This window comes from Phlebotomus argentipes, unplaced genomic scaffold (genome assembly GCF_947086385.1).
Source record: "Phlebotomus argentipes unplaced genomic scaffold, Phlebotomus argentipes genome assembly contig_32, whole genome shotgun sequence".
Lineage (NCBI taxonomy): Eukaryota > Metazoa > Arthropoda > Insecta > Diptera > Psychodidae > Phlebotomus > Phlebotomus argentipes.
Window position 1 is genome coordinate 1,603,026 of NW_026776187.1, and position 27,416 is coordinate 1,630,441.

At 40.4% G+C, this 27,416-nt stretch overlaps 1 protein-coding gene across 1 annotated transcript in view; it reads right to left on the bottom strand.

Annotated features, from left to right (window-relative positions):
- Window positions 1–27,416, bottom strand: part of LOC132264103 (division abnormally delayed protein) — a 72,029-nt gene that overhangs the window by 7,232 nt on the left and 37,381 nt on the right. Inside the window, exons 2-5 of the mRNA XM_059764179.1 lie at window positions 26,059–26,202; window positions 10,945–11,068; window positions 10,412–10,837; window positions 10,153–10,339 (exon numbers count right to left, since the gene is read on the bottom strand). Of these exons, the coding sequence (XP_059620162.1) occupies window positions 10,153–10,339; window positions 10,412–10,837; window positions 10,945–11,068; window positions 26,059–26,202 (881 nt within the window). The remainder of the gene's footprint in view (window positions 1–10,152; window positions 10,340–10,411; window positions 10,838–10,944; window positions 11,069–26,058; window positions 26,203–27,416) is intronic.

Sequence of the window (27,416 nt, forward strand, 5' to 3'; positions counted from 1 at the left end):
GAACAGAAGTAGGAGAGAAGATTGCGAAAATACGGATGCACATGCAGATATTCCAATCGTTTGACATGGAGAGTGCATATCAAATTCTCAAATTATATTTGACAAATTCACCATCTGGCACGTCTGACTTGAATCTAATGCCACAGAATCCCACCAGTGATGACCAGGGGCGGCAGGAAGTCCATTTGTGCCATCTCCAGTGACTCACGCTTGATTAATTTGTGTACATACGAGAGAGTGTGGCGCATTGTGGAAATTCTCGATGGGATAATCACCTGGATTTTCACGTGAGAACCCCCGAAGAGGGAACTCCAGTGATCAGCTGCACACGCACTGGTTGACCTGAAATGCTATTGACTTTGCCAATTAACAGAGTCCGCGCGGTAAATGATAATTCTCAGCTCACGATCCATCCGCCGCGCCTCTCCTCCATCTGGCCGCTTGTGGCCGGCCTGGGTGCACTTTTAATTAAGACGCACGGTGACTGCAGCGGAAAGTGAGATGCAAGAGGTGGCAATGAGTGGTGCAACCAACAAATTGCCACACCACTGAGAAATACACGATTCCCCATTGAGACTGCGAGAAGAGCGATATTCTGCCTTGGCAATAGCCCCACTGTGCCGAGGGAGTCCCAAAAATACAGCCAATTAGCAACAATCCTGCAGATTGTTATTGATTGGAAAGACTATTTCTCAATCGCATATCTATTTATTCATCCAAGAAGGTGCAAAGCGGAGATTCAAAGAAAACTCTTAGTGAAATGGAAATAATGTGTTGTAAAAAGAGCAAAGAGTCGCTTTTCCAGTCGTTCTTGCTTCCTCCTGAATCCAATTCTGTGATTTCTTATCAATCAATCGATTGCTGAACATATTCTCAAGGAAGATTCAATTGAATTAAAAAGATACCTTGAGATTCAGGCGATGTATATTCTAAAGGTGTTCAAAAGTTGGGAGTGAAAGTCATATACTCAAGACACTTTTCTAAGGATGTGAGATGAATGGACGACATATCTTATAACGTGGCGGGAGAGGAAGCTGGCCTCCTTGAGATGAGGAAGGAGAAGGAAGCAATCGTTTAAATCATCATCTGCATAAAATCGTGCAGCGGGAGTTCGTCTTTTATCTCCACATTTTTTTTTCCTACCAGCGAGCTTCTCCTTTTTCCCACATATTATATACATATAAGTGTTCCTTGACTGCTAGCTTCTCTGTCTTTCCTCCCCCCAGCCTCACCTCTTAAATTTATAATGCATCTCTTTTTTCTCCTGGCCAGCACAAACACATATATTTTTCCCGAACAAGACGAAAAAAGAGCCCACAGTGTTCTTCAATTGGTGTTCGCCTCTTTGAATATCTCTCGTGCTGGGGAATTTTATCACACTCCACGATCTCCATTCTTGTAACCTCTGAACATTTGTATTGTGTGCGTATTTGTGTTTTCCTTGCATTTTATTACATTTCTTCAGAGCCCTTCCTCGCTCTCTCACTTCACATCCCTGTGTTCTCACAGGTGAGGACCAGAAAAAAAAGAAAACTGATATCGCATAAAGGCGGATACAGGAATGCTGCCACTTCTCGGGACTGTAATTTTACCCGAATCCTCATTTCTGCAGCTTCCGGTGTTGGAAATTGCATGGAAAAAGCTCCCCAAATTGAACTTTTGCGAGATTCTATCACTGCAAATTGCTTCTTGTTGATTCTTAAAGCATAATCAGCAACTGTGCATTTGCAACTCAAGTATGAAATTCTCACTACACCCTTTATTACACGCTCAGCACACTCATATTAGATATCATGAGATTGTATCTGCATCAAAAGAGAAGGATAATATAAAATTTCGTGTGCTTTCACCTCACTTACATTCTCCATAATTTTGTCATGTGAGAATTTTGCCTTTCATCGCAACTAGAGTCAGAGTCGTATTGAATTGCATCATGAAAGGAGGGAAACTTTTGCTATACTTTGTGGCTTAACACTCAAAGACGTCACAAGCGAAGAGCGAGAGAGTTAAGTTAGGAAAAAGATTTTTCCCCAATTTAAAGTTTCAACTTGTGTAGCAGAGTGCATCAAAGTTTCGGTGAGATATGGCGAAAGAATCTCACCATAGAGAGACGACTTTGTTAGTAATTATTTGTTCATACTTTTCTGTTCTATCTTCCTTTTTCTCATGGCATTTGAATTAATTTCAAATGATGGGCTTCCTCAAGGAGTCTCCCCTTCGTATTTATGTTAAGTGAAGTAAAATAAAGTAAACCACCACCAGATTTCATTATTTGTTTGCCAGATACGACAGTAAATATTTGAATACTGCGTGGAGGAAAAATTCCTTCTCCTCTGGACTGGAAAGATATTTCAAATGTTCTCCTCCCTGGGAAGATATTTCACGTCTCACCGTTCTAAATAGCACTCTAGCTCATCCAACAATGCTGCTTTCTCTCTCTCTCTCTCTGCCTGACTTCATCCATGGGCTCAAAAGAACATTGGCAAGTGAGATTGAGAGAAAAAGTGAAGAGGCTGAGCCAATAATAAGACTAAATGCGTCTGCGGAAGTCATTCTTTGATTCCCGCGTGGAGTGTTTTATTTGTAAACTTCAGCAATACACCGTGGAGGGCTGTTGATGAAAGGGGGGCCTTCAAATTGTGTGCACGAGACAGATGAGAAATATTGAAACACCGGGAAAGCAAACAACTCAAGAAGTCAGTTGAATAAATCATGGAATTCACAAGACAGTGAAATGTTCACGTCAGACTCCTGAAATTGCAGGAGAGCTTCAATTGGAATTCTTCACTGAATTATTTGTATTTAATCTCATCCCATTGCAACATTCACTCATTTTTATCTCCCCTCAGATTTTTATGAGATCATGTCATTTAAAGAAGCGAGCACAGACACTGTGCAGCTGTAAAAATCCCTAACGCAAATTGAAACTGAAAAGCTCATGAAGTTTTCATGTCTGGATGGACCCTGAAATCTCGCTTTTTTCACCACTTTCGCACAGTGTGAGTGCGATTTCGCCCTCAGGCTCTTTCTCCCTATTAATTGCCTCTGGATTGATGGAATGTGCAGAGGAACAGCACGCAGGTCTTCGCAGATATAAAATATTCCCATATACTGGCAACACACCCAGACCTCCCAGAGCTATTATTCATCAATTTGGCACATGATAGATGAGCTCTCGTCTGTTTCGCACAGCAAAATTGCTCACCATCCAACTCTTTCACAGTCCAGCCCGCAAGGAATCTGCCCGAAAACCAAAGGGGAGAGAATGTGAAAGTGTCGGCCAGACACATTCTCAAGCTCCGCAGCAACTAATCCTGGGCTTCTTCCGAGATGCCACCAAATGAAAATAATTTTCACCGCACGAAACAAAGTGCAGAGAAGAAGGAGAGGGTGAATAAAATAAACTTCAACAATAGCACCACAATCTATAAAGTCCAATTTGCCGCACTTTGCCTCTCTTCTTCGCTCCCAACTTATTAGCGAATTTCCATTTACAGCGAAATATTGACACAGGCGAATTGGCAAAAGTCCATAAAATTTTAATTGAGTAAAATCTAGATTGGCGATTGCGATTAGTGGAATGTTCATCTCCTTCGCCTCAGCATCTCCCATCTGTTTTTGGTATTCTTTCAGATTTGCTTCTCATTTTCTCTTGTGCACTCACACAACAAGTCGCCTCGCTTTCGCGAAACCTCACACTCCGCAGAAGAGCCATCCGCAAATTGAACTGCGAGAGTGAATAAATGCTATGGACAGCAGAGGAGAGAGAGATTAAAGAAATTCCGGCGTTCGCCAATCGCGAGAATCGTCATCAGCAGAAATCACCGTGAATCCATCTTCTCACAGGCTCTCGTTGTCCTCCAGCGGATCCACCACAGAGTGAGAACAAAAAACCGGCGAAATTTATTGCTCACCACGCGAGAATGTCGCAAAAAGAAGCGCGAATTATTGTGTTTGGAAGTGGAAATAAAAGGAGAACGACAAAACTGCGAGGCAATAAGGCTCAAAAGAATCCGTCGTCCAATTTTCTGTGCGCAAATCACCCTTATACTGCAATCGTGTGGTGGCGGGCGGACAAGCTATAAAAAGGGTTGAAATTCAATATTTCACCTCCTTTCATACATTCCTGGGGTGGATGAACTAGAAGAAATTCCATTTGCAATTTCCTCTCGCACACGATACAATTTACATTATCTTCACCTCAACTTGAGCAACAATTTCCCTCAGTGTCTCTCTCTCTGTGGTAGATCTTTTTTTCCCCGATTTGACCAGCAAGGAGACTCTTTTAAATTGCCATATGCCAGCAAGAAAAAATCTGAATAATCGGCCAAAAGAAGATGAGAGCCGGGAAGGTGGAAAAAGAGACCAGTGAGAATCTGCACAAACACTCTTGTCCAATTCAACATTTTTCACATACAATCACATTGGGGAATCAACAAGAGAATGGGACACTGGAGGGATAAAAATGTAGATTGTGCAGTGTGCAGAAAGAGATATTCGCCCAACCATAAAACCATTGGCGATGATCTCTCACCGCCACCACCATAATATATGTGCATTCCAATGAATGAAATCATCGTCTCCAGCACATCCCCATCGCCAATCCACTGTGCATTTTGGAATTCAGAAATGCGAGAATTTGGATCACACGATTCGCCCAGTGTCGAATATTTTTCTCTTTCTGCTCCACGATAATAAAGAAGGGGCGCTTTTGTTGCATTCGTGAATCTCGTTAGGAAGTAAATCATGAAGATTCGCCTCTAAACTGCTTCTGCACTATATATAACCTGTGGCCAGCAGGAGAGCATGCAGTCCATTTATAACAGAGCCACACTGAGTTCCTGATATTACAAAATCAATTTCTACGCTCCAAATAGCATGTACATAATTCTATCGTTTACCCAAATAGCCACAAATATGTCAAATACATGAAGATTCTCCTTCAAGATTTCCGTAGCACTCCCATATATTGATTGACGTCGGAACATAAATTTTGCTATCTCAATTTCTCGCTAGCGTTCAATATTTTAGCAGACCAAACATCACAGATTCCGGACGGAGGAAGAAATCTCGGAGGTCTCTTTGACCCTATTAAGAGGAAATCTCTCGACAAATGTATATCGAGTAGATAACCATTCAATATCTTCCGCAATTGCCCAAGCGAGAGATTCGCACAAAAGAGCTTGGTAAAGTTATCGGAAAATTGCTAAGGTACGCTCGGAAAAATCAATATTTATATATATGTTTCTGATGTGAAACAGAAGAGCCCAAGTCTGAAGGGAAGCATTTGTAACGAATCTTTAGTGTTCTTCGTGGTTTCTCCTAAATTATTACTATTGTCTCTTCATTTCACCTTCTTGCAAGTGATAACAATCGCATTCACTAATTTGCTCTTGAAACCACTAACAATGTCTCAAGATCATGAGGAAGTCGAGTTCACTTTTTCTCATCCCACTGCACCGACAATCCCACGCAACAAAGCCGCGGGGAGAGAATCTTCCGCAATGGATGAAAAGATTGCATGCAACTGACACCTTCCAGTCCATCATTTATCATTTTTCCCACACGAGTGAATCTTGTATTGATTTCTTTTGGAGCGGCAGCGCTTATTATTAAAAAAAAATTATAAATTGTGAGGATGATGAAAAAGAGAGGCGACCCAACAATGAGGGGAGAGAAATCAAAAAAGGAATTCTGGAATTCTTTTTATTTGGCCCTCTTGCGCCTCAACATCAAATACATGTGGAGCTTTAAGATCATCGCGCTCCCAAAGATGGTTTAGTGATGTGGAAAAAGGAGAACAAAATAAAAATTCTAAGTGACACAGCATAAATTCCATCAAAAACCAATGGTCCAACACCATGTGAAGTCATTCATCAATCTCAAGCGGAGGTGAATTTCATCATCGCCTCAAAAATTCAGACGTAACTCTCCTCCACCATCTTTCTTTCACAAAAATTCTCAAGAATATTGTTCAGAACGCGCCACAAAGAGAGCCAGTGAAAAATAGGAAGAAAATTAGGCCGCCACACATCATAATTACAGCTCTCCTGTTCTTTCCCCTTCCACCGCGCGAGAGAAGAAAAGAAATGCTTCAATTGCACACGGCAGTGAATAGATCAAACAGAGAAATTCCCACAATGAAGCTTTTGTCGTAAACATGGAGGATTGAATTGCTAATAAAATAAATTGTCGTGAGGCCTTCCTTGTCTCTGTCCATTGCATGTTTGCACAAGTGACTCATTCATGTGTCCCAAAAACCACCTGCTCGTCAGGATTTATTCTCTTCAAATCAACAAAGATTCCATTCTCGTGTCCCGACAGGGGCACAAACGGCACGGGAGAGAACATAAAATAGGGATTCCATTGTCTTTCGCATCTGTTGCTTCTTCGAAATTAACCTGCGAAGGGCCCGAAGGTAAGTTAATAGGCACTTTTAGCTTCCTCCACTCCGGATTCTTGATGTAGAATCAATGCAATCACTCCTTAGTGCCAAATTTCCACACACTTGCAGCATCTGTGACTCCTTGGCCAGGTCAAGCAGGCGAAAAAGGCAATGAAATGAGAGCATGTTGGGCAAAGAAACACCTTAATAGAGTCATTGAATGAAATACCAACTCTCCACGAAGCGACGGCATAGAAAACATGAGCAAAAGAACTATTTAACATCGTTAGTTAAGGAGGAAATAAATTAGACTCAATTATCCACAATTCAATCAAATCTCCGTACCGCATTTCTTCTCCGAGGAGCTCTTTTTTCATCTTGTTCCAACTGTTGTTTCGCCATCGACCAAATTTGTGGGTTTGCACGCGGGTTGGCTTTTTTTGCCCACATGCCCAGCAAATCTTCCCGCCCAGGTGATTCCCATTGAGACATTTCACTCCATTTCTCACTCTCTCTCTATCCCCAATTGAGATCACACACGATTTAACTATGGGTATCACCGCATAGAAAAAAGAGCCAGCGATTTTTTCTCCTATCTCTCTCTCTTCCTATGGCTCTTGAGAAAAATCAAAGAACAAAGAACCCGTTTCGGATGCTCAATCAATCATAATCTTTTCATTGCTTTATTTTCACGCGCCTTAATGGTCAGCGCTGCGGCTTATCGAAATCTCCAGTGCTACTCTTATCGACACACCACATCGGAATTCCCTCAACAACACCCAAATTGAGATGCCGAGTGTATATTCAAATAAGATTCACCACTCATCATTGTGATCGGTTACTCGTGAAATTTCAATTCGATATTATAATCCACCATTCTATTAGTGTCAATTTGAATTTCAAGTCTGACGTACGACTGCTCACGAAAACGTCCGACAGGATTAAAAGACGTTCTTTATCCATTTCCTTACATCATTCCACATAACACTGCTCGTCGAAGTGTAAAATCTCCCGGAAAGTAAGATTTCCTCCACTGTCATGCACTTGATCCACAGTGCTTACAGAAATGATAGATAAATTAAGTGTCTTCCAAGTGCTTCCTTTCTCACCGAATCAAGAGAGACGCTGTGGACAATGCCGGGAGAGAGGAAAAAATACATAGTTCAGAGGAGGATGTTGGATTTTTTATCCAACACTCTCTCTCGCCCAGAGCCTTTCTGCAGCATGAGTAAATAATTACATTGGAGTTTAATTCTGTCACTACAAATTCCTCAAGAGCCCCACAGTCGAGCAATAGGAGATGAAAGGAAGTAAAGTGGTGTGGCATAAGAATTCACTTGGGATTAGGACTGTTTGGGATGAATGGGTCCGATCTCCCGTGGCGCTTTGTTGGCTCCTTTCGTGGTGTTTTCATGTCTTTTTGTCCCAGCCGTTTTTCTGTTCCGACATGCCATCGTGAGATGAGATGCTCATTGGGATTTATTGTCCATTAAATGGGAATTTCTTATTTATGACAATTTATTAATTAGACGACTAACAATTTTATTCTGACGTGAACGCCTTGTTGGATCCCGCTTTGGTCGCTCTTTCGCTCAACCTCATACGTCGCTGTGTCTGGATTTGCCATCAGGGTGGCCACACACTTTTTCCTCACCATCTTCCCTGGGTGGGATTCACAGACTCTGGAATGCTTGCGTGCACCTTGAAACTGCGCTCACTTGTGTTGGTTGCGTGTGTAAATGTGAGTCAAAATGCACAAACCATGAGCATTTAACCGCTTCTTCTTCCGCTCCCCCGGGAATTCAGGTGGAAATCGAAATTGCATTTCACATCATCCAAAGCTATTTATTACAACGACAAACACCCCGTAATGTTTTGACTAGAACAGCGCTTTGTTGGGAGGAAAATGTACACTCACGTGTTGTCTTTGTTAATTTGTGGTTTGAGGACAAAGACAATATATAATAATAAATTGAGCTCATCGAATCCATAATAGCGCACATCCGTTATAAATCGTAATAGATCTGAACGACACTTCTAAAACCGAAAAACCGCCAATTCGATTTAATATCCATTATGTTTATGATCTTTCTCTCTCTCTCAAGGCATTCCATAGCTGTTCTCCTCAACCCCAAGAAATACAACTTATATATCGTGCTGAATTCCCGCCACCCACAAGGCGAGGACTAGAGATTGAAAAACATACCTCGAGGCTGAAACATGATTTGGAATGTTGTTACAAATTCATCTGCTCTTTTGCCCTTTTTTTCCCTCCAACACCATCGGGCAAATGGTGAAGAAAAGGAGAAACAATAACAAGAAATCCATTGAGCCACACACAAAATACACCTTTGAACATCAATTATAACCATCCATCGAGAACAACTTTCTGTGATTTCTTATAAAATTCGTAGCAATTTGGATGAATTTTCGCTTCTTTTCCAAAATTCGACTCTGAGGCGCTACAGACTTCATCATTGACGGACTCAGAGCGGCACAAGCGAAGCTCAAGAAGAGTTGGTGAGTCAAGGTAAAAAAAAGGTGAGTCAGATGGTTAAGAATGAACGGCTGGAATGTACATAAGAAGATCCCATTCATTTCTCAAGGGTACGGGACGATTCTCTGGCATTTGTGCCTCACTTTTCTCCTCTCCCATCTTCTTCACATCTCTCTTGCATCCCCGGCATTTCTACACTCTTCAATATAATACCAATTGAAGTTTGTACGTGACTGTCTTAAGTGTTTTATATTATGAGCAGCGTGTACATAAAATGTGTGCTATAGTGTGTTGAGAACGATTTCGAAATCGCTTCTGATTCAATTTTCTTCTTTTTAACCATCCCCTCATGAGCTTTCGGCGCATATCACACACACACACATTCACCCCCAAAAAAATTACATTCCTTGGACTAATGTGTGGATTTATCTGTCTTAAAGATATTGAGATTTCTTCTCGCCTCCGCATGATGTACAGATATTTGAACATACAAATATTGCGGCCAAGAGATAATATTTAAATTGAGAAAACATTTCCCGATGGAATGGAAAATCTGAATATTTTCCTCATGGTATAACAAATATGAAATATTTCCATCTCCACCTCTAAGCATTTCCTCGCATTTTGCATTACGATTATGGCTGTTGTTGGAAAATAAATTTGCTACATTTCCCATTCTCAAGTCCACAAAATCTTCCTCCGGATGTTTGTGTTGCTATATTGCACAGCTGAGATTTAAAGTCATATAAATATGCTACAATGGCTAAAAAATATTCCATCCCAATTGAGATTAAGTGAAGATTATCCATTTCTTCCTAAAAACGGAAAGAATATCATTCTCTAATACAGTGCCAAGCATGGTAGTTATGCTCAATGCAGAGAAATTTCTTTAAAAATTCCTCTATTGTAAACACTTCTCTTGTACAGTTGTTACATCGCCTTGTCTGATGACGGAATAAGAATGATAAATTGTTATCTCTCAGACCATGTCACTTTCTCATTCTTATTTAAAGATCATCATGTAAGCTAAGAAGAACTCTCAGGGAATAATTAAAATTTATGACTTCATTCCCCATTCAGTCCCTCAAGATCACATTTTTGGGTCAAGTCAAATCGATTTCAACAAGTCCATAAAAATGTCCAAATCTCAGTCGTAATCTCGGGAGGAATTTCCAAGAATTTCATTGATGTTTCCTCTCAACCGAGCAAGGATGATATAAATTCTATCGGCTCTCCATTGACAACTATTCAACTATGGGAAGTGACTCACCTTCTTCTCCAGCTCCGGTCCATTCTGCATGGCATGCATGATGGCTTCTGAGAGTTTCACTTCCAGTGTCTTGATGACAGCCTCGATGCCCTCCCTCGTGCGCACCAGCCCGAGGAGGCGCTCCATGGACTCGGCGAAGCTGGTCCACGGGCTGTCCAGGCTGCCCACGTACTGTGTCAAGCAGCCTCTGCAAAGGTGGCACACGCAAAGATGGTGAGCGAGAGTCACTAATTGACCGCAGACAGTGTCAAAGACTCACCTCATTACATTGATGCAGTAACTGCTGCAGCTCTTCACGTGCCCCTTCGCGTAGCCGCGGCACACGGGGCAGTAGCTCATCTTGAGGAGGTGCATCTTGCACTTGTGCGTCAGATACTCAGAGTCCAATTCCTCGGTGCTGGCCAGCACATCAGCGCCGCGGTCCAGAGCGCGCACAAACACCGTGGCCGCACCCACGCTCTGCTGCAGACTCCTGGCCACGGTCTTCGGGATGTCGCCGAACGGTTGGATGTCGTCAAATGTGTGCATCAGGCAGTTCTTATAGTCAACATGGAAGTCACTGCTGTGCGTGTCACTCTCCGCGTGCAGCACATGGTGATATGCCACGGGAAAGAGGCTCACGAAGAAGTTCGTGACCACCTTCTCGATATCGAGATTGTCCGTGTAGGAATTCGGTGATATGTGACTGCAAAGACATTCACATTTCAGTTTTCCCGGAAAAATTATCGTCAATTAAGGCGCGAGACACCGCGTGAAAGACATTGAGAAGGGATGGATCAGAAAGTGACTCACCTTCGAATGCTCTGGTACAGGTCTGAAATTGGTTGTCGCGAAAAAGGTGACATCCGCCGGTAAACTTGGTTGAATAAATTCAGTGTCTTGTTCTCTGACTGAAGTGACAATTGAATTACGTTTTCTGCAAAGCAAAAAGAACACAAGACAGACATTAAAATAAGCATGTATCAACACTGAGGGAACAGGATGAAATTCTCCTTTGTTCATCGCCACTTTATCACAACAACATAACTAATTAGGTAAATTTCCCCGTAGAAGAAACTACGACTTTGTGTGTGTAAACTTTTGTGCAGAAGCAGCAAAATGATAAACGATAATTACAAAGATCATAGAGTTCAAAGGGCAAAATTCACTTCCACATTGTTGGCTTCCTTTTTCCAACCCTGCTCGAGTGCTTTCCAATAAAACTTTTTCAGATATTTCAACCTTCTGCTGAACACTTTTGCCAAGAAGCCAACAATAATCTCAGCTTTTGCTCTTTCTTTCGGACGAAAGGCAAAAAATTCCTCCTTAGGGAAAAATTTAATATTCAAGAATTCATAGATGATGGATATTGGAAACAACCCAAGCCAAGATGTGTATGTTCCAAGATTTCTGTCCCTTTGCCTTTTGCAGGAGAGAGAGAGAGATCCACTTATCCCTGCATATAATTTCCCTACATCATTTGGTATATTTTTGCAAAAGAAAAAAAATTCCCATGAGAACTTCAATAAATATTAGAAAGCCATTGAATTCCGAGAAATGTTGATACGAAACACTTCAATTGAACATGTTAAAAGCTTTTGAGTTAATAATGATGATGGAAGTGAAAAGGTTTTCCACAGCAAGTCACACGACATTTCCACAATCTGCCCTAACGAGCTAATTGTTCGACACGGTTCATTTCATATATGCGCTCTTGTAAGTATGGTAATATGACGGAATCACTAGAAGAAAGAAGGAGAATTCGTAATTATGTATAGGGTTTCGCTTGAAATTTCCCTCTTGAATTTTTGCATAATGCACACAAATGCCATAAACACGATTTTATTGCGATTCATTTTGCTGAATTAATACAACACTCGCAATCTTGAGACATTCATTCGCAAATGGCTCTCGAGAGTAATCGATCGATACGGTATTTTAGGGTGGTTCTACTTGGAATTTCAAGAACAAACTCACTTTACGCAATTGCATGAGGCAATTATGCAGTTCTCTGTTGCAAAATGTTTGTGGAAAAGAATTTATTTACATTGCATTAGTTCCCGAGGAGGTAATTTGATCGTTTCACCTTGAGAAATGGGATCTGTAAGAAATTCTTTCACTTCAGAAGATGCTTTATGTTCATTTGCCATGAGAATTGCATTCAGACTTCTCAATGAAATGTGCCATCAATATCGAGGTTCTTGGCGGATGGAAAAATGGCCTGACAAATCCACAATTTCCAATGCGTTGATATTCAACATTCCACACCCGATTGCCCCGTCTTTTGCCGATCTTTTTGCCATCCATTCTGGCTAAATACAGAAACATCCTTGATCTCTTTTCCCTCTATGCACATCTTTCGGTCAATTTAGGTCGTTTTTCCCTGCTGATGCACCTCTTGCAGGGCACACATTGCAGCGGATTGTGTGTATTAAATTCCATTTAGGGCCAGCATGAAATTCCCCGATTGTGTTTCACTGTGTTTGGCTGCATTCCCGACTTTCCTCGCCCCATGCACAGTCGCTCGGTCTGTGGCTGTAGTGCAAACACCATCAGAAGCCAAGAGACCACCAGCCAGTTATTAAAGCTCCTCGCCTTTGTGTGTACACACAAGAGCGGTAACGAGTTCAGGACAAGTTCCCAGTACTTGTTGCCATGGAAGACACCCGAGGTGAAAAACGAAGAAGTGGGTAAAGAGACGTCCGCTGGTCTCACAGCATCTTTTGTGTTTGACTGCGGAGCGCCATTCTCCAAAAGATGAGCCTCTCTTACCACACTTTTTCTTTCTTCTCTCTTCCTTCCCAGCCAAAAAACCCGGCCATAGGCCGCTTCTTTCTTCTCCTAATAAGGGTGAGAATTGATGTATTTCCTCCCAAAGCACGTTCATGTCATCATTTCGTCGATCTCGCAAGAAGCCACGCCATCAATAGACATCTCTAGCAATTGCTCTGCCCTGCGATTTCATCCACTTGATGAATGCTCAATTGAATACATTACACTTCTCACACGACTCAGTATTGCACCTTTCAAGCCTCTACCTGATGCTTTCTTGTCCTCCGCTCAACGCCCGTCACTGCATCTTCCTGATACGGGTCTCTTTCCTGTTAACACATGTCCGAAATCACCTCAGACATGATGCAAACATGTTCTAAGCCCAAAATGAGCATGTTGGTGATTAGTTTTTCTGCCTCTCTGTCTTCTCGTGTTCGCAACCACCAACAGCTCCAGTTTCAACTATCGATCCAACCTCTCTTTCACACAATTCGATTTAATGTGCCAAAACACGCCCACGCGAGGGCTTTTTTTCTTTCATCCTCCCAGCACAAAACTTTCCCAATTAACAGCGAAAAAGGTGACTCACTCAATTCACGCAATCCCAAGGAATTTTTCCGGGAATTCGTCCGTGGCTCTGTGCAAAGGATGGGCGCTCAAGAGAGTGTCTCTTTTTTATTTGACTAGACACGGAAAAAGTATCCTTTTTTTTTCAAGGAAACAACTTGAATGCTGAATTAATGAAATTTTAATTGAAATTCCCTCTTTTTCTGTGTATTTCTTGAGTAAACATCACTACTTTAGGCGGAGAAGAAATCATCCAACCAAGTTGAACCGCCCCTCTGAATGTTTGAATTGACAATAATATCAGAAATGCGTGGTTATATTTGCAGAATCGTCTACATTTCTCGAGACGTCTCGTGCTGTGTCCACAGTTTTCCTGCACCATCATTTCACAGAAGAGACGATGTGTAGGAAAATTACCGAGACTCTTGTGTGGATAGTCTTGATGATAGTTCAATAAATGCCACAAACTATTATTGCCACATTCAACGCCTTTTTTGCACGGCAGCAATCAACCAAAGAGACACTCTTGAAACCTTTTATCAGTGGCCAGCCTCCGCAAAAATCATGCCATTCCGTTTGTCGACAGCAAACACTGTGCTCATTATATGTATGTATTTCACAATTGCATTAGCTTACTGCACGTTTTTAATGCATTTTCGGGACTGGTAATTGCGCAAGATTATATTAGTTTGCTAATAGGTCGACTTTTGACTGTGAAATCATAAATGCAGTGGGAAATACTTTGACCTGGATCTTGTTTTCATTTGCAGCATCCTGTATATGCTGCACATTTGCAAGTGGTGGGCATTCAGAGAGTTGTCATGAGATATGACTTATCATGGGCGAATCCTCCAGACTGAGACAACGCACAAAGTCCTCTGAGATTCCAGAAAATTACTCCAGTCGCCATCGTCCCACAAATCACAGTTCTGAAGCTCGCCTACGGAGAGCCACAAGTTGCGGACGAAGGTAAATGAGGGAATTTTCTATGTGGACTTTTGTGATGAGAAAATGTTATGTGGCACGAAACACGAGAAAATTTCCTGACATGGACTTTCTTAATGAACTGACATTAGCAGAGTTATTAACGATTTACCGTGCGTTGGTTTTACCCATCAGCGCGCTCCCTCGATAACGTCTTCCCTCCTCAATCCATACCATTTGGCTTATGATTCAACTGTCAGACACGGACTTATGATAAATTCATCACAATTTGCAACTTTGCCGTACTCCTAAGCACTCAAATGCTTTATTTCACATGCACCGCTCTTTGGGAGTTACAATTCACATGAACGAACTTAGACCATATAGGGAAAAGACGCATATATAGTCACAATATAATTTCTCTAAAGTCCATCTTCTCCATTTTGTACAATTTTCCTCACCTCTTTGCGTTTTATCATTTAGCAAAAACTTTGGATATTCCTCAGAAGGAAGAATTTAGACAGCAGTAAATTCGCCACATCAGTGCAAATTATTCATTACGAGTGGAAATACGGGAAATTGAGAGAAAACTCATGAATTTTGGGATGATGAATTTCAATTATACCACAAACTCAACAACATCCCCTGTGTGCCAACATAAATATGTTAAGGTTCAGTGGATAGGATTGCTGAAAAATTAATAAGGGGACCATTTCACATTGAAAATTCATCGACGTGCGGAATTATTTAAAAGAGTTTCGTGAAAATTACTTCACAGTTTAGGGAAATATTGCACTGGGAGTAGTAATTTTTTCATCACCATGATATTCTTATTCTTGCAAAGCTTAGCTTTCGTGCATCGCATAGAAAGGGGCAGATGCTATGTCTGAATTCCTGGAGCTTTATCTAAAGTGGGCGAAATCCATGAATGTGGGGTTGCGCCACCCCTTGTCAGTGAAGCATGCAAGTGGCTTGAATTACGCTCAGCGCCCACCCTCTCGCTCTCCACCTCTTCCGGGGGGAGTTTTGAGTGACGGCTAGAATTTCCTGAATGAGTCACTTATACCTGGCCATGAAGGTAAATTTACTCAAAGAAAATATGTACATATCTCTGTCTGTCGGTGAGACGGCAAGAGAAAATTTCATTTCTATTTGACACAATATCGTATCAACTTCTGACACCGACAATCTCATATTGTTTAGCCCAAAAGTGTGGGTAAATATGTGAACACAGAGAGAGTTGAATTTCCACCCCGTTTGACAATTTTTTTTATTGAATTATATTTTCATTGTAGTTTAATGGATGGAGTATTTTTCCACCATATACTTTTAATGAAACATTTTTATACGTTCCATGAAAAATTAACTCAATATTTAAACTCGCTTGCGTAATTTGTGCAAGTTAATTAATTTATTCCACAAAAAAAAATCAAAATGACTTATGGTTTTTTTTCAGCATTGCGCGAAAAAAAATGTTCCAATGAATTCTTTTTCAACATTGCTGATTATAATTATATTATAATTTATCACTGTGTTCATTTGCAATATGGCGAATGTGCTTTTCAGCGAACAAGCGAAAAGAAATCTCCCGTATCTAAAAATACACTAAAACTGCTTTCGCTTATATTTGCAATTCTGCGAATTTTTTAGGACACTCTTCCCCACACCATCAAGTATCTTCGCAGAAAGCACCAGAGATTGAAGACTTTTCTCTTATCTCGGCTAAACTCGTAAATATTATGAAAATTGCAAGAGTGCGAGGATGAGTGTAATGAAAAATTGCGAGCATTTCGCAAGTTCCGGAGATTCCTCGGTAGAAGTCGCTGCGAATTACATAATTTATGAGCTTCACCTTCTTCCTCCACACATTTTCTCAACTATGAGATGGCGTCTCATCAGCATAATGAGACACAGATGTCCGTCCCAATTGGTGAGAGGCACAGCCAGAGGTGATGACAAATTTGACCTAATTGCACGAAAATTTGATACCAGAGCAATATTTTTTACCTGTGCAATGCGCGAAATCTAATTGCGACGCGCTGTGAATTTCCCAAATTAAATTCCTCCGTCAAGATGATATGTTTAGAGGAAGTGAAAAATTAGGGAGTTTAAGCGGATGACCTCATTTTCGGTGCGCTTCCAGCAACCTTCTCACAATATTGCCATTGAATCGTTTGTATACAGATCGTTCAATTTTAAGTGCTCGTATAAAAAGGCTCACTCATATCTTAAATGCAAGGTTTTATGCATGTGAAAAAAGAACAATCATGCGAAGACAATATTGTGAGTGGGCGAGAAAATCATAAAATTACCAATCACTGCATTTTACTGACAAAGGAACACCATCGCAACACCAGAACCTTCCAGATGCGGAGGAGATTCTCTGCAGTATCGATTGAGCTTCGAAATGGTGTAAAAGTGTTCCTCCAGGCACATAAAACACCAGGAGGTGATTGCAGAATAACAGCAATGAAATAATTTCAATGTTGCTGGGTGAGATTTTAGATAATTCCCGCATTTAGTGTGACAATAAACCGGGCGGATACAGGGAATTAAGCTGCTAGAGACCTCCCCCGATAGTCTTCGGATGGACGGCCGTTTCTGCAGACTACGGGAAAATGCTGGCGATACGCAGAGGGTTTAGGCGGAATGGCCAAATGCAAGAGCATGAAATTGTTTCCGTCTCTGCCAATATGGCATATTTGCAACTCAAATATCACTTGTTCCCATTCAAAAGCTGCATATGCTCATACATATAGTGTCAATGGTTGTGCAGAATGTATCGAGCGTGGAATATTTCAACTCTTGCCCAGATACCATAGCAATTTTCTCCCATATATTGAATTACAATTCGATTCAAACAGTTTAATTTATGATCGCGCTAATGTCTACACAATAAATATCCACGCTGAATTATGGTTCAAGAAGCACAAAAATGTCACTCTTCAATAGAGACGTTAAAATGTGCTACAGAGTTGAAGGAATTTTGTCCTCAAGCTGATCATGAATCACTTCGCTCGTGACTCAATAAAGTTCACCCTATAAGAATTACTCACGCAATATATCCCTATCTCTCGTTCACGCATCAATAGCATCAGCATGCGTTAGAAGTTAATTGATAAACGCACAAGACATTACCACACTCAGAGTGCCATCAATAGAATAAGAATTTTCCCAGAGAGCGAATATTTCGGCATGAATCGAAACAGCCACTCTCAACTCAGGATAAATAAAGAAGTTCACCTTTCTTCTTCACTGATATTTTCATTAATAACCTGCGAAATAGTTTCACACTAAAAAAAAAACATCAATAGCAGCAAAATGCCGCAGTAAATTACGATTTTTCCAAACAAGTAAATAAATAGTCTGTTAGTGCTTTGGTTAGATTGGTGAGGTTCTTTAAATACACTCAACAACCACGGATCTGTGGAACATGTGCCTAAAATATAACGCAGTTGGCAAATTTTTGGGGCTTTCAAGAACTCCTCTTGAACGAAAAACTCATGATTGCCATCTTGGAAAACACTACTCGCAATTGTTCCAAATATTCCACACTCAGTCTTTACCAATCGAATTTGTAGCATGATTAAATTCCACTAATAATCTTCATGTGTGGCAAACTTGAGGTTTTTCATTTGAGTTTCATAGGCAGGAAAATGTAATGATAAAATAAAATTGTGATATTCGCTCTATCGGAAAAGTTGGTAGATAACTTACTGAATATTACATACGAGCTTCTTACCATGTTGCCGTCAAACCACACGCAGTCAATAATAGTTTATAATGAGTGTGAGATTAATGGATTTTCATAGTGATAATCACGTTAAAACACCACCCATGTTGGGGTATGCGAGTGCTAATTTCAGCACATAGCACTTTATGTTGCAAGTCAATAGTGGATGAGGTGAAAAATGCCTAGATGGAGTGCAAAATTGAGTTGATTAGAGTGATTAAGATTTCAGATAGTGCTGCGCAAATTGAGTTGTTTCCACCATGTGTGCGAGATTCTCATTAGAAATTATACATAACTGATGGACGGAAAAGTCGAGCATAGTCACATTTCAACCTATTCACCCCCATCAACATTGTGTTAAATGTTGCGAAAGGTCATTGAAAATGGATTGAACCCCCAGTGAAGAAGATTCTCTCTCACTCTCGTATGCATGTGATCCCGAGAACCCAGCGAAATCTGTTCCCACGCCCGTCCATGGCACATTCCACCGTGCCCATTCAGGTTATTGTTGCCCTACAAGCCAGACCCAAATGGATTTATATCCTCCATGGAGATCGATTGTGGCAAAAAGGAATCCAAGAGAGAGAGAGAGGGCATCTCTCAGTGTTTGTGTTGTGCAGCGAGAAAATCATGGATAAATGCTTAAATGGCGATGAGATGTGTACACATATTATTCTGGGCATTTATTTGCCGATCGCGAATACCCTTGCTCTCATCTTCCTTTTCGTATGTGCTCTTCACTTTTGCCTGCCTCTCCCGATCTCAATGAAGAAGGTGTGCAAAACATGGGCAAGAATCAACAATAAGAAAATTACGTTGGGGATGGAGTGCAAGAGACACGACTCGGCGCTCCGTGCTCGTCGATGATGGGCCTTCGCGGAGGTGCTTCAAAAGAGTGAAAATGATGATGAAAAAGGTGTTAAAATGAACACACGATGCCCTCTTCTAGTCTTCTCCCATTAAAATTGAATTTCACAATCACTCGTTCATCATAAACTATAAATTATATTTGCAGATCAATTTTGCAATCAAACTATCGCGTCTGATAAGTACATTGCGAATTAAATCCGAAAGAATATTGCTTTGATTAAACATTCTCCAAGGAGTACGGATCCTAATTGCGTAAATTACATTATAAATGACTATGATTGCATGAATATTTAACCGTATTACGATAAAGCAATTTCAATACATTGTAGCAATTGGAGTTGTGCATAAATTAGTCTCGTCATATTTGGTCACCAATTGTGCGTGTCTGATTAAATATGATACAAGTGGGGTCAAAATATTGATTATGTGGATTAGAGAGTGCACATGACTAGTCACAATATGTATTTCACCCTAGAGATGCGGACTTTGAGCCACATGAAATATTCGCATTTTGGAAATATATGAAAATGAAGACATAAATCATATTCAATTGGGTGGAATTTGGCGAGAGGATGGCAAGTGACGTAAATCAAGCAACGGTCACTTAGCATTTGGAGAGTAAATGGAGCACATGTTCCAACCATGAGGAGGATAGAATACCATATGTACACTATTATTGGAATCTATACTCTGGCAAGCGCTGTACAATGATGTTCTCCGCGAGAACAGAGAAAACAAACGATGGGGTCAAAACTAGCCAATGTATACACTTGAACATGCCACATTAAACCCACTCAATTGAGGCTCAATTTCTTTCCGTTCACCCCCTCTCGGTCGACCCCAAACGACCAAGGCTGCCCAAAGTCGCTTTATATAGGAAATACACATGACTTGGCTGTCTCTTTGCCCGCCTCACTCATTTAACTGTGAAATGAGTCCAAGAAGTCCAAGACTTGATGGTATAAATGCAATTTACGTGTACTTATTACTACACCGGCATTATAGAGTGACATGAGAGCTCGACTCCATTCATGATGACCACGATGGACCCACGCGTTCCAATTAAATACCTCCACCATTACTCATCCTCCACAGTCGATGGTACATCACCGTCCAGTTAATTTATTATTGATTTCATTGCTCTGTGGCATTTTTGCTTCATTTTATATACCCTCATCTCGCAAAGTATCCTATACGTACAATCATTTCAACCGATATGTCGGATTATTCCGTAAAAAGCATAATCGGCACGCAACATTCAACTTGGAGGAGCAAAAAGTGCACCCATCATGGAATCCTCTCTCTGATTTCCCACTGAAACAGTGGAGGAAAAAACTTTTAACCATATAAATTACCAGAAGCGATGAAACTGGAAAAAAAACTCTTCATTCATGCTTTATTGAACTCATTAGGCGTAACTTATTTGCAATACTGCGATGTACAGCCATAAAGAGGATATTCAAATAGATTTTATTTATAGAGCGAAAACGTTTATGAAAAGGATGATTCAGTTGCGCCATGAGGGTCTTCTTCAATACCTCATGAGCACGTTCTACAGCTTAAACAGTCCAATGTATCACTCATGAATGACAAAGTAGGAGAAAAAGAGGAAGATGGACAAGATTAACGCATTAAAAACTCTGTTACATGTCATGATGGGCGACAGAAATCCACTCTTGTATATTTTCCCACCTCAGCTGGGATTTTCAGAGATTTCAGCCACTGTCTGCAAAGTGACGATAGAGGTGATAATTAAATTATTCGGTGGCCTGGCATCCAGCAGTGATGACAGACGGCAAAATGTAGGGCGTCTAGTAAAAACTCTGGGGGATTTCTTATATCAAAGGCCACTTAATTCGACAATTATTTCGATGCAGTAGCATAAATTTATCATCTATCCATTAATATTTGCCAACATGAAGTGTTTCTAATCAGAGTCTAGACTCGGGAGCTAAAATATCATTTAATGAGCAGGCGCCTTCCGTGTAACCTCCCATACAGTTGCAGTACTTAAGGTAATCCTGAGCCTACCCCATCAGCTTAATAAGAAGATGAAGGGTTCGCGCTTACTTCTGTAATTTCATATTCATAACCCATGTGAATATCTAATTCTCACCGGGAGTGTCTTGTTGAGAGCTTCTCCGTGGAGAGTTATAAAAGCATGAATAAAATATTCCTCCGCCATGGAATCTCCTTTGACCCAGCGCCGGAGCATTACAAGGCATTGTTTCTCTAATGCTAAAATAACTCATTCCTAATGAAAACACAACTCAATTCAGGTGAATTCATAGATAAAAGACAAGCTATTAATAATGTTCGAAGTATGGAGTTTGTGTGCTTAGCACACAAGAGAGAAATACCCTCGGGCGAGCACTCAAAGAAATATCTCACTAATAAATGTGTCATATAAATTAAATAAATTGCTAACCACCCACAGTAATTAAGAGAACAAAGACAAGGAATCAATGTGGCATGTTGACATTTTGAGAGGTTGTGATTAAAAAACCTTAAGTCACATTCGGACAACTTAATCTTGATAAGTGTGCCGAGTGCTAAAGTATAGCAACTTATCTTCAGCTTCCAATTCAAAACTAATTAAAGACTTTCCATGGAGATTCACCTCTAAATGGCAAAACACTCTTATAGAGAGAGAGAGAGACGTGATGTATCTCCCAGTTCCATTCCGCAGGCCACAAAATATTGTGTGGGCGGCCAGCAAACTCACAAGAATACCACACAATTTTTCATATGAATTCAAATAAGAAGCTAAGAAAAAACGCACATCTCCCTGTTTCAATTATATTGCTTCTCTCTCTCTCTCTCCCCATATATACCCTCTGTCTTGCTTCATGATGGACAAAACTAAAAAAGCGTTCCCGGGTGAAATAATAAAAATCTCTTGTGTGCTTACAATCGATCTTCAAGGCAGTTTTCCTGACGCAATTCTATTAAAAATATGCAAATCAAAGGCTATAAATTAGTAACAAGCACAAAACCGCATAAAATACTTTAGTCATCCCAATCGGCACATCAACTTCTGTTAATCCAATAAAAAAGAACACTTAACACCGACAGAAAGACACTGAGATTCATTTTGAATATGAGATGCCTCGGGAGTGACTAAGGATGAGATAATGCTAATCTTGTGAAATATCTTCTCAAATTGATTATCGAATTTGATGATTCATCGACTAAATAAATGCCATGAGTTTTTCGCAAATGAGCTGAGACCGGAACTTCAAGATAAAGTATTGTACATTTTGACTGGGAATTTATTTTGACCAATTCCAACTACGGATGGCCTTCAGAAGGAATGATTTGAAGATGTAAAGGCCCTCGATGCTTTTCAATTCCTCTTGACTTGTCTTCCCAACAAGTCCAAATTACCACTAAATGGCAGAATTCTGGCCACTTCATCCACTTTTGCCCGTTCAAGTGTTATTTCGGGATGAATATCTAAACATTACACAGACAGCATTTGGTCTATTTCCACTCTTTCATTCCATTGACCTCTAGACATTGCTCCAATGTCATTTATCACGATCAATTGTCGCGCAAAGCGTGCGATTTGTCACAGCTGGTGCCGTTGCACTTTGTATTTTGAAATATTGAGTACCTTTTCATCACTTCCATCCCGTTTCCGGAACTGCACAAAAAAAAACAGCCCTTAAATGGACGAGAATACAATTTTAGATAGAAGCCATATTACAACAGCCAACAATAAAGGAGATAAATTTGTCAGTTGTGCTGCAAGTGAGAGAAGTATAAATTTGAACTTTCGTGAAACTTTAATTCAATACGCTTCTCTCGTTCCTCTGGGAAAAATATATGAATTGGCTCAGACGATTAGCGTACTCCATCTGTTCTTTCATCTCCTTCCTCTTCCTCTTCCTCAAAATCTCTCCAAGTTTCTCAGGCAAGCTCCCCACAATTTATATGTAACGAAAGCATATCTGCCTGCCATAAAGTGAGGAGAAACAGTGCGATGAAATTCTACTTATACCTCTACACTTCTGGCAGCAGAAGATAGACGAAAAATCGCATTTTAAAGTCCATATTTAAATTTTTTTTCTCCCTGCTCTAACTCACCGTCCAACTACCAACACAAGTTTCCCACCTCGCTCGAGGGCAATAAAGTGCTGGGAGAGCAATAAAATTCCAGAATATTATTTATATACAATTTTCCACCCACGTCCTCGTGACACTTTCCATTATTATCTTCCACCTTACATGCAACATGGGAAAAATTTAATTCCCACTGCGGAGGGGAGAAATTGCATTTATCTACCTTCAGCAGCCAGGTGCATCCTTTAGGGAAACTTCAGGTGACATTTATTCTGTCCCTTTCACATTTCCTCGGCCGTTTGTCTTGTCTTCATTTCCGCACATTCAACTAAATATTTCACTATAGAAGAGCTGCCCAGATTCATGACTCTGGGTTAATCCGCCATGGATCTTCATTTGCCCACTATAAGCTTTAAATATAGGACAATTCCATACCAAATCTTTGGGTATAGAATGATTAACGCAATTGCATTAAACCCATTTACACTACCATTTCCGAAGCTGATAAATATTCCAGCATAACTCCACATTCATCTGCATACAAGCAATTGTGCTACGGATAGACCTAATTGCCAAAAGAGAAATGTGCTGAAGCTAAATATTACATCAGGATTATTCTTATCAAAAGCATATTCTATATGTGGAATAGTATCACTCTGAATTCACCATGAGACACACTATCACTTAATCTCATTGTTTTGCCTTGCAATTCTGGCCAATTGAATATCCCTCGGAGCTTCATGAACAAAACAGCATATAAATAGTAATTTATTTGCCTAATTTCTCCTGATGTGTCTGTTAATTTGCAAGCTCTACCGTAAATCACTCTAATCCCCAACAAAGTCCCCCAAAATTCATTAATTACCATCTTCAAGCATTTTCACCTTTGCAACTGCAATGAATTTAAATTAATAATGACTCCTTAACTCCCTTAACTTGCCACTCGAGTTTAAGTTAAGTAAATAAAAGATTTCCCCGTGATTTACAGCTGTGCACATAAATATATTCCTAGCAATGGACGTACTGTGATGAAGCACCCGGCGTCCCCATCCATAGACACTGCGAAGTCTCTGAGAGCGCACAAATAAATACAAGAAGTTTGTATGCATTTGAGAATTTGCCTTTGTTTGCATATCAATTTATTATCTTGCACGCTTAATCGTGCAATTAACGGTGCTTAAACACATAGGAGCAATAAATAAAATAGTGCCACAAGGGTTCTCAAGTCACTCTCCATGAGACCAATTGACTGTTCCACCATTGGAATATTATCTGCACAATTGATTTATTATGCTGCGATCTCAAGCAATCGCGCCAAATGCAAGGAAGAACGAAAATGCAAGAGGCATTAGCATACATACACTAATACACTTCAAGACAATCGCTCTTGTACGTGGTAGCGATATTTAATTAAAACTATCGTCTTCATGTTAGACACTTCAATGGGGAGCAACATTTCTTGAATGCTAATTCGCACAGAGACAAAGTGAATCCCTCGCGCATTTGCTCACCTCCCCATGAGTTGGCAGAGAGCAATCGGAAAGTGTGCATCACATGTTCACATTTGATGTAACCGCAAAATATCAGTTCTGAATTTCAAACTATATAATGCACATACAAAGTAACATATGTAAATAGGGATTTGTCGTCTCAGCCCTTTCGCGTTGGATGGAAAAGAAACGTAAATGGCGCAACTTTGAGATATATATGCGCACATAGGACAGTGAAGGAGTTGAAAAGGGAGGTGAATGTAAGGCAAGGCCGTAAATAAGTCGGAAACATATTGCAAAGTTCCTCCGACTTCTCACATTTCACTGCATTACTCACTAAATCCACTTGATATCATCCTCCACCCGGCTAAGCGCGAGGGGAAGCACCACCGTTTGAAGCAAGTGGGTGAGACTGTCAGGGAAAATCAATGGGGAAAACCTTGACACTCTGCATCAAGATCGGAACTGCACACTGACCTCAATGTTTATGAATTCCCTCCAACTTGCAATATACTGCACTATACATTTTCGACACTCACCCAGAGCTGTGCAAGTTTATTTACATTCTGCCCCCCTCGCAGTCTCTGCAGTCGCCCTGAACTGGGCCAAAGCACGATTGGTGTTGGAAAAAAGGCATGCCAAAAAAATTCTACATAACACTCTTAACTCTATGTGGTGTGACGAATACTTGAAAATTCATGGAAAATGTCCAAAAAGGAATCCACTTCGTCACAACAATGCGGAAAAGGTCAATTTATCTGCACCACCCCGACCCAGTGTAAGTTTGTCCGCAAAGTATCCTTTTTCGTGGTGCACCAGAAACTTTGAGGGTGAATTTAGATTGAAATTTGGGGCAAATTCCACATTTTGACCAATATTACATGCAATTCTCTGAACGAACATGAAGAACGCCACAAATTCTTCAAGTTTTCTTGTTTGCAACTAATCAAATAGAATTTAGGAACAGTAATTAATATAATTTTGTAGTTTAAAAAATTCAGGTCACTTTAAAATCATTCAAATTTGACGACCTCTAGAACAATAAACAAGTTCTAACTAATCATAAAAGATTTAACCTCACATATAAAGTTTTCAGGACACTCCCATTTGCGTAAGATTAACGAGTTGGGCCAAAAACAGGAGGCGCACTATTGAAAAGGATTTTCCTCAGACTATAAATCAGAATGTGGAATATCCTTATGTTTCTGAGCACAATAGCGTCGTAAGGCTTTTATATACGAGACGAGGGAATCTGCATCGTGAAATGAGGCACATTTTAATAATAACTCTATACGAAGCAAATTTCTTTGATCTCAAAGCCCGTGACTTGTTGTTTATTTCCCATTTCCCTCGTGACTGTCGAACTGGAAGTGAGAATATCTCCCATTCCAGGATTGGTAGTAATATCAGTCAATTCGCATGTGATTGTTTAACGCAACGCAGTGATCAAAGGAGAATTTTCACATCATGTTGAGCAGATATTAAAAGTAATTTTTCTGCACTCACCACGAAAAATGGTAGCTGTCGATTCGAGTATTCCTCGGAGACTTCTTGTGTGATGTCGCAGAATCTGCTTGAAATTGTTCGTTGACTTCATCATCAGTTCGTCCTCAGTGGCATTGCTGCAGCATCGTCCACTGCATATTGAGCCTGAAGGGATAATTAGGATGGAGAAACATTAATTAATACACTTTATTGATTCAATTAAAATTGTAGTGCATTGGAATTGCATTCTCCACCGCCAATTGACTTCCTCTGTTCCCCCCATCAATCGATAAATTATCCACCTATCATATCAATTTATGAATGCATTTACATATGCGACGATTAAATTGAATATATCAACCTGTTTTACGTCTATATTTTGCCATTATACCAAAGAATTCAAGCTTTATTGCCCGCTGTTTCACAAAAAAAAATAAAAAATAAAAGTATTTTTAATGGATCTGACAAAAAATGCCCGCAAAAAGGGTGATTCGTCAAAACATGATTTTAGCCGACAAGGCAATATTTAGTGCAACTTAATCCTCGATAAGCTCCATTTAAGGATGCAATGAATGGGAAAAAGTGGATGGAAAATACATTACCAACGAGGGTGGATAACGTGTAAACGCCGCACTCAATTGCCCCATAACAACTACCCGATTCAGCAGTTGCCCAACAAAAAAATCAATGAGAGTAGCAAAGGTTAAATTTGATTATACCAAGTTGAGGCACACTCTGCTGCTGCAAAGATCCCACAGTCACAGCATGAAATGTGTTTCCCATAAAGACGAGTACACACCATTTAGCCCAAGCCATCAGGCGGGTCTCACCCGTGACTCTAGACAATTTTTGAGGGGCCTACACAGCCCGAATACATCTCCAGACTCAGCAATGGAGGACTTCAGCTTTATTTATTCCCGTCATTGCGCGAATATTCGCTCTATATCTACAAAAGTTCATGCGCCCAAATGATAATGTGTGGATCTAACCGCATAAACCCTTTGAGCCACCCTGATTGTTTTCAATTCTCCACCTCCACTGAGAAAATGAACCCACGCTCGTATGAATTTAGAGGCTCAATGATCACCGGGGGGAGAATAACACACCGCAGAAGTGGCTCCCCAAAGACAAATAAGGGCGGAAGTTTCGCAAAGGACGCGCACAGAGAATGGTAATAATTCAAAATAATATAAAGTCGCTAAGAAGAATTTTATAATAGAAAGACACACACCCCTTGTTGTACTCTTATATCAAATCCCACCATTCATCGCTGGCAAAACATATTAAAGAGCAATCAACAAACTTAGACCTCTTTAAATTCATTTGGAATTTACATAATTACCCCGGCCAGGTACCGTGCGAATTAAATTAATGCCATT